This window comes from Haplochromis burtoni, unplaced genomic scaffold (genome assembly GCF_018398535.1).
Source record: "Haplochromis burtoni strain Fernald_Lab_line unplaced genomic scaffold, NCSU_Asbu1 Contig_109, whole genome shotgun sequence".
Taxonomy (NCBI): Eukaryota; Metazoa; Chordata; class Actinopteri; order Cichliformes; family Cichlidae; genus Haplochromis; species Haplochromis burtoni.
The window spans coordinates 1,783,082-1,796,786 of record NW_024582470.1 but is presented as its reverse complement, the minus strand read 5'-3'; the positions used below and the strand labels follow the sequence as shown (position 1 = coordinate 1,796,786).

The 13,705-nt window shown below is 40.3% G+C and overlaps 2 protein-coding genes across 4 annotated transcripts in view; both read left to right on the top strand.

Annotated features, from left to right (window-relative positions):
• Positions 1–1,910: 1,910 nt before the first annotated feature.
• On the top strand, positions 1,911–12,332 carry paxbp1 (PAX3 and PAX7 binding protein 1). The gene is made up of 18 exons (XM_005928004.3): positions 1,911–2,361; positions 2,601–2,723; positions 3,057–3,263; positions 3,565–3,786; positions 3,898–3,998; positions 5,541–5,764; positions 6,027–6,216; positions 7,178–7,301; positions 7,951–8,053; positions 8,316–8,431; positions 8,976–9,175; positions 9,276–9,423; positions 9,522–9,643; positions 9,756–9,832; positions 9,944–10,010; positions 10,353–10,499; positions 11,290–11,444; positions 11,668–12,332. Exons 1-18 carry the CDS (start codon positions 2,064–2,066, stop codon positions 11,786–11,788), a joined length of 2,745 nt encoding a protein of 914 aa, XP_005928066.1. The 5' UTR covers positions 1,911–2,063; the 3' UTR covers positions 11,789–12,332.
• A 117-nt stretch (positions 12,333–12,449) lies between these two features.
• slc7a1a (solute carrier family 7 member 1a) overlaps positions 12,450–13,705 on the top strand; it is a 33,979-nt gene continuing 32,723 nt past the window's right edge. For all 3 annotated transcript variants that reach the window (XM_005928000.3, XM_005928002.3, XM_005927999.3), the window contains exon 1: positions 12,450–12,884. The gene's annotated coding sequence lies outside the window, so the exon portion shown is untranslated. The remainder of the gene's footprint in view (positions 12,885–13,705) is intronic.

Here is a 13,705-nt window from a genome sequence, read left to right as displayed (position 1 = left end):
AACACAGTTTTTGACTATTGAAATTAAAGTTCATCTGAAAAATTGTTCAAAATAACTGTCTGAAAAATCCAAACGTATGGGTGCTGGGTAGCAGGGCTGACTTTGAAGCTTTTATCAGTTTAAAATAAACCTAATAATCTTCTGTTTGAATCTTTATTCTGGAATCTGCTTATATAAAATGCAAATGTATAAAATGTAAGACGCACAAAGAGGACTAAACCTTTGGACCAGTACAGCGTTCATCTGACCACAATGCATCCACAATGAGCACAAATCTGCTGTAGTTATTATGTCACTTATTTCTTAGTGAGACATTTTCCACCGTGGCCCCTCTACACCGGGATTTACTGAACTACACTTTAACTCATCTGAACATCTAGTATATGAACAACAGTTCACCAATCTGAAATTAACTCATGAGTGGAAAAATGTAATACTAGTGTGGGAACCAGAAAGGTACTGTTTCTGAAAAACATGTAGCAGAAGACTATAGAATAATTTGGAGGATAATAATAAAGTAATGACAATGTCATTGAGTTTGTAGCACAAAACTAATAAGAAAGTAAGTACATTTATTCATATAGTAAATGACCGGTGATTCACATCAAAATAAAACTAACAATAAAAGGAAAACATACAATATAAAGCAGCAAAACCAACAGAGAAGCACAAATAATTAGAAGTAGGTTAAGATGTTCACCATCACCTGTCTAGAACACTGTTTATTACTAACTGTAAAAATGACAGTGAAGAACATCCTGACTTCATGCAGGGTGGTGAATACAGGTCTGCAAAGTTAGGACATGTAGAGGGGCAACATTAAAGATTTGCATTAAAGGGAGAACCTGATACACAGATTCCGTCAGGAGACTAACACAACTGGACACACCACAGACCAGGGGTCGGCAACCTTTATGTGACACAACTCCCTGTCTTGGACCCCGGCACGACACTCACAGACATAGTCAGTGTTGCGGGGCAAGTGAGGGTTTTATTTTATTTTATTTTTTCAGCAATTACTTTTCAGCCATCATGTCTCTGGCTCAGGTCTCCCTCTCTTCGGACCCCACGAGCTACTAAAACAGGGAAGACAGTCAGTCAGTTGATCCAACCTGACAGCTTTCCTGGCACATGCCCCCGAACCCACAGCACTACCCCACCTCGCGGAGCCACAGACCAAAAGCAGTTCTTGAAGAAAAAGAAGTGTAGCTCATAGAATGAAGGTAACACAGTCTTTTAAGTATAAATTAGCATGCCACCATTACTTATATTTAAAGCACTAATTGATAGTGATTTAAAATCACATGTGACTCCGCAGTGTAAAGTTACAATTTTTCTACTTTAACTTTGTATTTTTATTATAATAAAAAAAAGTTTTTAGCTTTTTATTGAACAATTAGGAAGTGACAGAAAAAAGTATTAAGGCTTAGCTTGAAAGAAAGTGGCCAAAGAGTTAAGAAGGCCACTCTATGCAAATTAAATCAAATTTACTGTCAGCACAGCAATTTGTTAAATTAAACAGACTGTTTAAAATTGGACACTGTGTCAGTAGGCACATCATTTGACGTAGGCACATAAAAGTCGGCTAGGTTGCCCAGTTTTATAGCTGGACAAGAATCACAAGAAATCATAATAAATAAAAATTAAACAGTTTTTTAAATTGTTATTACATATTAATATTATAAATATTTTTTTTTGCCTCGTTCTTTGTCGGAATTACACTGAACTACTGGAAAAACCTAAAAGAGCCGCATGCGGTTCAGGACGCGGGACAATAGCTAGTTAAAACTACAAAGGAGGCAGTATTTCAAAAGTCCTTTCAGTGGAGAAAGGACAATAACTCCCGAGAAACACCGAAGAAGAATCGGTTGCCTGACAGCGAAACAGCCAATCACAGCCGAGGAAAGACAGCCGTCTAGCACCGCGGCATCCACTGCACATCTCTCTGAAAGAAAATGGCTGACATGGTGTGTGGTTGTGACATCTTTCGGCTCGAGTTACATTTTTAAGATGAACCGTGTTTGTACGTGCACTGTTGCATTTAGCGGGTAAATTAAAAAAAAATGTTTAAGAAGGCGAAAAGAGCTAACTTTAGACGTCGGAATGAGTCCGACGAGGATGAGCAGGAGGAGAGTCAGCAGCCGCAGCTGGCGCCGACAATGTTTGGGCCTACCGAAATCCCATTTATGGAGACTTCCAACAGCAACGCTACCGGAGTGCTCAGCACTACAGAGAGCTGTCATAGTAACGGCCTTCAGGCTAACAGCGTTAGAGCCGTCAAGAAGGAAAAGAAGGTCAAAGATACGACTGCCGTGCCAGGACCCACGAAGGCCAGTTTGCTGAGCTTCGTCGATGAAGAAGGTAACTTTGGTAGCCAAACCGATGCTAAGCTAGCTAGCTTGTTCACATTAGCCGGAGAAAGCGTGGTAGTTTTAAGTATGATCGTTATCAAACAGTTTCTGCATATTCTGCGCAAACTACACTTCCTACTCCAGGCACTGTAGAGGGAAGAAAGTTATTGACCACCAAGCTAACATGCACGTTGTGCATGGTTAATTAGACTCATTATTAACTTTGTGCTACGACTTGTTTGTAAACAGACGGCTCAGAGGTGTTCCGAGTGAAGAAATCCAATCACAGCAAAAAGATTCTGAAACAACTCAAGAAAGAATACAAGGAGGACTTGGAGAGGTCTGGATCTACCAAACAGGATGTCAAATCAGGTGTGTTAGCCTACTGTCATGCCATGCGTTATGTGCTGTCATGTGAACCATGAAATATTATATTTACTACTTATCTATATATTAGCGCCCAACTATGAAATAAGGTGAAGCCTGATTAAGCAGTAGAACTATAATTTTTTTTTTAACTGTGACATTAAATTACGTTAGCAAATACTTCCAATGTTTCAGCCAATTAATTGTCAGAGGCCCCCCACCTTATTTAACCATAGTAGTTGTGTTGTCAGCCACATCTGACAGTCACAACTATGCCATAAATGATTTCACTCGACTTGATGCATCTTTCACTGCATTCCTGTTTTTTGTTTTTTCTAGATGCTCCAGCTCAGCCTGCAGTTAAAGAAGAAGTTATTAGCAGAGCAAGTAGTGAACAGGGAGAGGAAGAAATGGAGGTGGAGAGTGCTGATGAACAGGAGGAGGATGCAAGGAGTCAAAGTGGTCAGACAAACAGTCAAGTGTCCAGAAGCAACAGCACAGGAGCAACATTCAACACACTTTCTACACTTGGCAGCTTGAGACCAGGTATATACGACACACACTTCCACCACAGTACCTATCTGAAAGGACTGTCATCACAGGAGCACTTTCATGACAGTTTATTGGCATTGTAATAGCTGTGGAGTTTTTCTGTGTGTTATGTAACAAGGAATATCAGTGTCTTTGGTTTTGATATCTTGAGAACAGGTGCAGCGTTTTACATCTACCACTCTGCTGTGTTAGTTTAACTGCATTAGTGCTATGCCCCAAACACACAAGCTGTATTGTTTGTTGTTTGCACAGCATCACAAGAAGTTAGATGAAGACTTTTCTGATTTTATTCCAGGGGAGATTCCTGATGCAGCATTTATCCATGCTGCCAGAAAACGCCGACAGCTTGCTAGAGAGCTGGGAGGTGATGCTCCTCTGGTTGAAACAGAGGCGCCCAAGAAACGTCTGGTACGAGAAGACCAAGATGCCAGCGATGACGAAGATGAGGAAGAGAAAAGGATACGCTTCAGCGGCGTCAGGAACAAAAGCCAGAGACAAAAGATAGCCGAGGAGATTGGTACTCTATTCAACGTCCCTGCTTGCTGTCTACTGACTACTATTCTGAATCAGATTTGGGTTGTTTTTTTTTACTTTATTAAAAATGGATGTGTCTTTCATATGTGTACAGGTATTGAGGGTAGTGATGATGAAGCACTGGATACCGGACAGGATGAGGAGGTGAGCCGCTGGGAGCAGGAGCAAATTAGGAAAGGGATCAGCATACCCCAGGTAAGATGTACTGAATCTCTGGATAGAGAGATATAATAAAAATATTCTCCTATCAGGTGTGACTGTTGACAGTGAATGATGTTTGTGTTTTTACTTACTGTTTGATTCTGTGCTGCCATTGTATTGTTTACTAAAAAACTGGGGCTTTCCCTTAATCAGAGTTTTTCTGTTTTTCAATTAAGTGGAGCAATTTCAGTATTTATTCTTCCATATGAATATATTGGAACAATGTCTTTAGATGGTGTGTAAGAGCATCTCAATCTTTGTGAAGCTTGAGCGTATTTAGGTAATTTGGTAGTGACCTTTAGCTTGCACTGGAGCATTTTGGAAGTGTGTGAAGCGGCTGGAAGGAGAATCAGGAACTCCAAGCCTGAGACCACAGTTCTCAATCGGAAAAGGATGGAGTGCTCACTCCAGGTCAGGGACGAGGTCTTGTTCACGAGTAAGCAGAGAGTGGAGGGAGAGATCGATAGATGAATTGGAGCGGCATCCACAGTGATGCAGATGCTGCACCAATCTTTTGTAGTCATGAAGCTGTCTATTTACTAATCAGCCTAGCCTCACTTGTTAGTCATAGATAGAAGCAGAATGGGTTCCCAGGTGGCTGAAGATCGGTCGTTCGAAAGGGACTCGGAGTAGAGCTGCTGCTCTTTTGCTAATATAAAGGAGTAAGTTAGGGGGTTCAGGCATCTGACTAGGGTACCACCTTCTACGTGAGGTATTCTGGGCATGTCTTACTGGGAGGAAGCCCAGGGGCAGACCCAGAACATGGGTGGTTTAGTCCAACTGGATGAGTTGGATAAGGTGGCCAGGGTAAGGGATTTCAGGGCATTGGTACTCAGACTGCCACCACACAACCCAAACCCTTTGCTTTCACTTTGGTATTGTGAAGTAAAATATAGTGTTTCACAACATTCATTATACCTGCATAATGGATGTGAATTTGTTACTCACAATGTGTAGTGGACACACATTTTGGTCAAATGGAATGCAATTGTGTTGGTGATTTCAGTGCATCTTTGTGAGCTGGAAGCAGCTTGAATAAGTTGTGTTGCTTTACGAGGCAAACACACCTTTATAGAACTCTTTGCATATGATTTCTTCTTGGTTAACGTCACTCAATTCAAATGCTTTGAATCGAGTGACGCATTTCCGAACGATGCGTAATGATCGGGCACAAGCTCTTCACTGTGTCTGACTTTTGCTGTACATCAGTCTTTTAAAGTTGTTCCTCATCCAAGCTAGTATAGGAAACTACATGGTGCAGGGAGCAGCTGTGTTAAGCATATGCAATGTTTAGGAAAGGCTTGATTTGCCTTTGCATTTTATAGTGCAGCATGCATTTTCAATATCGCTTGATCATGTTTAATTAATTGTGGGAAGCCAAAATCATGATTGAAATTAAAATTTGATCCATTGTGCCACCCTAATATATTGAATAGTTTATGGGGTTGAAAATTTGTGCTTTAATCGTTAGTTGGAGCAATGCTGTTATTTTTAGTAGCTGAAGTGTTTTGTGTTTTCTGTGTTCCTAATGAATAGGTCCAAAGCAGTCAGCCAGAAGACAGCACAGTCTACTACCAGAACAGCTATGAGAGCCAGCCGTATGGCTCTTCCTACAGCATGCCTTACACCTACAGTACAGTGGCTCCACAGACTGCCAAACCGACTGGACAAGCTGACAATGGTTCTGTTCACTACGGGGCCTCTCTTAATGATCTAATCCCGGTATCCATTGATCTGGTAAAGAAACGCCTGCAGGATAGGTAGGTCCAGTAGAAAACTGCACCAACGTCTGTTTTCAGTCCTCAGCTCGGCTGCTGCCATCTCTGTTTGCTGTGGTCCTGATGACCAAGACACACAGTCCACAGATCTAAGGACCAGAGAGGCAAAAATGTTGCCTCTCTAGTTGCTGTTTATTATTGTTGGTGTACTTCAAACTTTTCTATCTGCAGAGCTTGTAATTAAGATTGCACTAGCTTTACAACCATCTAATTCATTCTGTCCTTGTATGTCATGTGTCTACAGGCTCAGCCAAATGCATGCAGGCCACAATGGAAATGTCGACCGCTACAAACAGATCAATGAAGACCTAGCTGCTTCTGAGCGTACCATACAGCAGCTGGAGGACTCATCCAATGACAATGCAGAGCAATATAAGTTCTTGCAAGAGATGCGAGGGTATGTTGGAGACTTGCTTGAGTGTTTCAGTGAAAAGGTAAGGGAGAATTCGCCTGCAGTCTCATTAGCTGTATGCTGTTTTGTGTCTGTGTTATCTCCACGTAATGTGGATTTCCAAGGGGTACAGTCTATCGAAATGCTGTCTTTTGAGGATTAATTGTAATTATATTTATTTATTTTTAACTGTTGAATAATTATGGCTAGTTAACAGTGCTAACAAGCAAATGTGACAGTAAATATATGTTGCTTGAAGCACACTTTAGGTATTTCTCAGTTTCTTCAAAACTGCTCTCATTAATTAAAAATATATTTATGAATATATAAATATACCTGTTCAGGTTGTTTAACATTATCAGCTGTTTAAACAGAAATAATATATACTAGTTTTTGTTCATATAATACGATACTAGATTTATGAAAGATGAATTCGAGCTGCAAAAGAAATTATTACAGTAGATTAGACAAGTATGTATTAAAATATTTTCACAACGAGTCCAGATAGCTACTTCTGAATGCATGTCTTCACAGAATAATTTAGTTTTGGTCTTACAGCAACTATATGGAATGATGGAAGAACTGGCCTTCCCACCACCATTATGTTTCCTCAACTAATCTGTGCTCCAAATGGGACACTAACCTTCCATTGTCAGCATGAATTAATGTGGAGTGCTTTCATACAGTATATACATGTCTGGATCATGATATTGTTTATGTTGGGTAGAAATGATGAACTTCACTATATTTTCTATACAAATAATCTAAGTTGACCCTTAACTTTGTCACTTTTCAGTGTTTAAACTAAGTAAGTCCACTAAGTTCAGGCTTTCCTTCAGAGAGCCTCCCCCAGAATAGCACATTTTCACCCAACACCAGCAATATTTTGGTTCCAGTATTATACTGTCCATCCCACTTCTTTTATCCCTTCAGCAAGACATCCCTGTGACTCGGAGTCCCACTTTTGCTGGGTCAGAGGTCACAGAAGGCATCATATTTTTCAGGTGCCTGCTGTCCTGGAGCTGGAGGCTGCCATGCACCAGTTACTAAGGCAACGGGCCACGCGACTTGTCCAGAGACGACAGGATGATATTAAAGATGAATCGTCGGAGTTTGCAAGCCTTTCAAGTCAGTCCATCTTGAAGGTTTTTATGATTTATTTGAACGGCCTCATTAGCTCTCTGTATGTGCGTGTTATGTCTGCGAGTGTCTGCGGTTCACGCTGTTGTATCGCATCACATTTCTCTCACAAATACGATTAAAGCTAAGTGATGTGTGTTGTCGAGTGGATGAGCATGTACGTTTATGGAAAAAGCTTTGTTGAGGGAGCTGTTTCGGCTGTCCTTTAATGGCCGAATCTGAAAGTCAGCTGGGTGTTTGTAACTCAGCTCAAGTAAAGATGACTGTGTAAAGATGGCATTTAAAAAAACAAATTAAGTGATATGTCATCTGTCACGTTGACTGTGCCATAAGTGAAGTTCCAGCCTGGTAAGTAATTGACACCAAAAAGTGATTGATAAAAACATTGTTTGGATTTAATATGTTTTGTTGCCAGTGGTGCCCAGTAGATAGGAAGGCTAGGGCAATATGTTCACCTGCTTGATAAATTTCAAACAGATTTTGATCTGATCGTCTAATTTATTTTTAAGCCTTTAATTATACTTTCTTATTTGAGTACCCATGTTTTAGTTTGGAATTAGTCATCAGAATAAGAATGAGGCTATGGGTTGGCTTAGCTTCTCATTACTGGCTCTAACATTACTCCTGTCTCTTGCAGATAAAGCTGTCATGGCTCCTAATCTAGACTCATTTGGCCGAGATCGCGCAGCATACCAAGAGCACAGTCGTCAGAGGAGGATAGCTGAAAGAGAAGCACGAAGGTACCAACTTGTTCTCACATTCCTCTCCCCGTGGAAATGCTGTATTGTGCTGTACTTTTGGCCACAAATGCGAAACCAATTACAGTTACACAGAAACGAATAATGTGAATCCAGCTATAGATTTGTAAAAAAAAAAAAGGTTTTCTGTGCATCAGATTTTAAGTCTTGACCATGAGAGTGTCACCTTAGTGCCAAGTTGGTAAAAGGCAATTTCTGCTCATGTTTTTAATTTGGCTTCCTTTGTATTTGTGGATGGATACAGGACACGTCGACGACAAGCCAGAGAGCAGAATGGAAAGAGGGCAGAACATAAAGAAGGCTTATCATCTGATGACGAGGAGACTTCTACTGACATCACCAGCTTCAACATGGAGAGAGGTATGTTCCTGTATTTAAAAAAAAAAAAAAAACATTAAAAAGTAAATGTATATTGTATGCAGTGTTCAACAATGTTAACTAAAAAAAAATAAAAGAAATCTGTCAAAATCTTGTTTAAATTTAACAAACTGAATTCAATGAATTTCTCTGAAATAAGTCAAATTATTTGAATATAACATTCAACAAGAAAACAAATGGTTTTCTGTTTAGGAATATAAGTTTAAAAAAAACTGCACCAAAGATGTGCGTTAATATTTTTCCTGCCTTTTTTAGTAAACAAAGAGTAAATTTGAAAATGAATGAAAAACAGTAGTTATATTTTTGCATTGAAAGTATCGTTTTGATTAAAGAGCCTGTGCACACTGGTTACAGAAACCTAAAAATGATTTAGGTAATTATCAATACTGTTAATTTAGGGCAGCTGTGGCATTTACCTTACATTGGTTGTTAGTCTAATAAATGTATTACGTACCATACATATGAGATTCAACTGATATTGAAAATAATTTTTTAAAATCTGACGTGATCTCTTTGTGCTACCCAGATCGTATAATAAGGGAAAGTAAGAAGGTATTTGAGGATGTTGTGGAGGACTTTCATTCTCTCGACTACATCAAATCCCACTTTGAAGTGTGGAGGAAGGAGTATGCCAACACCTACAGAGATGCTTACATAGGCCTCTGTCTGCCCAAGCTCTTTAACCCCTTAGTCCGTCTGCAGCTGATTACATGGAACCCTCTCGAGGTAGGGCATGGGTGTATTATCAGTGTAACCAGTTCCTTTTTGAAAGGAAATTGGATAAGGAATGGTGATGGAATCTTTTTTTTCTCTATTCACTGTGCAGGCGCAGTGTGCAAACTTTGAGTACATGCTCTGGTTTGAGTCGCTGCTGTTTTACGGCTTTGAAGAGAACAGCACGTTGCAAAAAGGAGATGGCGACATCGGCTTGCTGCCTGCTATAGTGGAGAAGGTCATCCTCTCCAAACTGTCAGGTTCGAGGCATAGCATGCTCAGAGATGTCCTTGGCTTGCAAGCCTGTAGAAAATTTCTCCTACTATATGCATTTCTCTCTACTTTGTGTATGTGGCAGTGTTGGCAGAGCAGGTGTGGGACCCACTTTCCAGCAGTCAAACAACCAGGTTTGTGAGCTTCATTCACAGACTGCTAAAAGGCTATCCCACTGTGCTGCACGGGGACAACCGATACACACAGGTACTCCCCACCCTCATCATCTTTTTCCTCAAAATACATTGGCTGTTAGATTACCTGATCTTTTTAGAAGAACTGCTGTCATTACCTTGATTCCCCCCCCCCTTTCTTTTAGGAGCTATTGAAAACAATTGTCTTACGGACCAGGAGGACTCTGGATGAAGATGTCTTTCTTCCACTGTACCCCAAGAAGTATGTTCTTATTAATAACAATATTAACATTTGGATTCCACTTAGAATTTTTTCTATATTTACAATAAGCACTTAAAACTGCTTAAAGCAATCTCTCTTGCTTTTATTCAGCATCCTGGAGAACAAGAACAGTGGTCCCTACTTATTCTATCAGAGGCAGTTCTGGTCCTGTGTGAAGGTATGTGTGCAAATGTGTGTTCTTTTTGGTGTGTGTGTGTGTGTGTGTGTGTGTGTGTGTGTGTGTGTGTGTGTGTGTGTGTGTGTGTGTGTGTGTGTGTGTGTGTGTGTGAGTGTGTGTCTGTGTGTGTGTGTGTGTGTAAATTACTTCCTCCAGTCAGTTGCTGAACTGATAGCATCACATGAATAGCTTGCCTGATTGTTGGAGATCACACAATGAGATCTGTATAATTTGAAAAGCAGCTGCAGCGGCCTGATAATCAAAGTATCTTCACACTGATATTATGTACTTTTGTGTTGCTGCCTTTGAGTCCAGTCTAACTCTTGTCTCCTTCATGCTTAGCTGCTGGGCAACATCCTGCAGTGGGACGGTATCTTATCAATGTCCTCTCTGAAAGACTTGGCCTTGGACAGCACTCTCAACAGATATATCCTCTCTGCACTGCAGACCACAGATACATGGGAGGAAAATATTCAGAAGTGCCAAAAGGTAGATAAAATGTAATCACTTAGTAGGGGTGGATTTCATTCGATAGATAAATCAGATTAAACTGAGCATTGCAGATTTCTTTTATTTAACAAAATATCCTTCCATCCATCATGAACGGATATTATGTGTGAGAACATTGTACCGATATCACTACGTCTGTGTAGGTTCTCAGTCATCACTACTTCACTTGTTTTTGAGAAAAACTGAATTTAGAACTTTTCTCTGACCGTAGTTTTACTTGTCATATATAGTTTTAAACTGATAACTGCGCTTTCAGCTGATTTGTTTTAAAAGTGCTGTAAACCTTGATATTCCAAAGCAGATGAGAAGATTTCACATTTGGTAATATAAGAATTAGTGACACAAATCTTTGGTCCTACCTATTAAATTTTGTTTAAAATGATATATTTTACAAACTGTAAAAATTACTGCTCACAAACTGTAAGGCAGTAATTTTAGTTTGCTCATGTGACAAACTGTGATCGATACATCATTTTTTTCCCCACCTTGCATACTCGTTATTTACAACCTTGTAAAATACAATAAGATTTGTTGGCTGAGATCATTGTGGTAAAGAGTGAGCATGCACAAACAAAATATTTTGAAGGAGGGGTCTGTTGTACCTGTTTATGACTACATGGTCAGTTGCTATTTTTAAGTCGCATGATTATTAAAAACTGGCCCTTCTGCTGGGGTGTTAGATGTTAGTTGGTTATCTTTTTACCATTAGTGGCTCGCTGAACATGATAACACAAAGCTATTGTTTAATTCGTTCTCGTATGCTTCTCAGGTGGTGGAGTGCTTGCCATCGCACTGGTTTTCTGGATTGAAGGGCCAGCAGACGTTGCCTCAGTTGGAGCCATTCTGTCGCTACCTCACCCACCTGGCCAACTCAATCCACCGCAGCGCACTGGTCGGGTCTGATATTGAGCGGCGCACTTCAAAGTAAGGACCTCTACATGGCTTTGTATATACAACTTGGCGCCTTGAATTTACTAATAGCTATATCTGCAAGAACGGTATTGAATGTGCTTTAGGAACAATTGCATTGTCGGTGTTGTTTTATCATATTAACTCTTCCTTTTTCACAATGAGTGCTTTTAAGCTGTGTTGTGATGAGTATTTTTTGTAGTGCTCATAGTGCATGTCATGTCATGTCTTACAACAGGGAGCAGGTCAAGGATGTTGTGAAGATGTTGGGCCAAATGAATGCCCTGGACCACATCATAGCTGTGGCAGCAGAGCATGGGATTAAAGACATCAAACCACTTTTAGAAGTCAAATCATAGAGGAGAAGCAACTTTTCATCCGGATTACAGATCACTAAATGGGATTCCCAGAGAAGGGATGTGTCACCCAGCTTAATAACTCAACAACTGAGACCATGACTGAAAAAAAGAAGATCTTGTAAATATTGTAAATATTGTATAGAAAGGTGTGTTTATACTGATGCTTAAATTAGGCCTTGTATTGTCAGCTCAAAGAGACTGTTCACTGCTGGCAATATTTTAAATGTGTAGAAGTTCTTGACATGGATTATTTTTTGAGACTCTGATTCCTGAATGAACACTATTCACTCCAACTCTGTACAGCAGACTCATCTTTGCTATACGAGCTAAAAGGTCAGATGCACGCAGGCAAAGAATGGTATCCAACTTTTGTTTCCTAACAGTCCAGATGTGATCTTTCTGTGATCCCTGCTTCATCCTGTTAGTATTCCTCACACCTCTCTGTTCAAATGCTCTTTAAGAATTTGAGGGCTTAGTTTTCAGCTTTGCAAGAATTCTGTTTTAGTCGTTTATTTGCCTGTGAATAAAATGAACATTTGAATGATTCTGTCTTGCTGCCATTAAGCAACACGATGTCCTGTTTTATGTAAGTATTATGATCATAAAGGAACAATCCAAACTAACACCCAGTGTTCTTCACCGTAGGGTTTTTAAAACTACAATATCTCTTTAAACTTGGGGAAAATGGGTATCACTGATTTATTTAAAATGATAACATGGAAAACGTTTTCAAAAAATTGCAAACCGCCTGTTTCTACACTCTTGGCAACTCTGTTTATGTGAAATGATACTTTGTTACTGACTTCAGCCAGCTGCCGCATGTGGGATTTGGTGTCATCCAGTGCGATTTCAGCCAGGAGGCGATTGCGCAATAGTAAAGAGCGGGTGGGACAAGCTGTTTTTGCCTTTCTATCCCCTCCTCTAGCTCAACTACCTAGACATAGCCACTCAAGACCTAAATATATATTTTCTACATTTAAAGACGAGACTTTCCTGACCAGCGTCGTGTGAGACAAGAGTTTGGGGGTTCTACAGCTTCCTCTTCTCGGGCCTCCCAGGGAAACTGTAAATACCTCTCCTCCGTATGCCCGTTAAGGTAAAGTACTGCTTACAATAGCTACGTAGCGACTGCATGAAAGTGATCGGGCACTTAACACTACTGTATAGCAGGCTTGACTGCTGTCCAAGTTAGTGTCAGGGATCTTTGAGGAGACGCATTTTCCTGTGTACATTTGAGTAAAGCGAATAGGGGGTCCATGCTCTTTTCACTCGGACCCCCATTTTTACTGCTCGGTTGTCTGTGCTGCCGTCTTCTGCAGCGTGTCTGTGTGCAACTGTATCCTAGTTAAGGAAGCTTCTGTTAATTCTACATTAAGGGGGTACTTGTGATGCATCCTTTGAAGGTGCAATCACACAAAATGAACTGCAATTCCCGGACACGTGACTCTAAGTTATCCAACGGTGGCCTGATGCGTGCAAGGATTCTTGCCATGTAAGATCTGGAGCACCGTGCAGGATTTAAAACTGCTCTAAACCCAGGACTGAGTGGGACCTGAACCTGAACTATCAATCGGTGGTCTTCCTCTTGTCCTCGATCGAGGACAGTAACAGTAGAAATTAAAATCACCGACGCCCCGATTTGACATTACTCCGATTTCCAGTTGTACAATAACCTTTTGTTTTCAGTACAGCTGTCCGGGAGTACATAGCTACTGGAAAGCTCATTTAAATTGCAATTTATAGACAAATTGCAGCAAGATTGTTGCTATCGTAAACCCCGTTTATTGACGAACTTCAGAGAGACAGCGTTTGATATTTTTGTAATTACTACAATAGTTACATTACTTATTTTCCCCAATTACTGTAGCAGGCTTTTGGCTTGAGAGTCTGGGTTGTTTCCCAGTGTCTCTCTCTCTC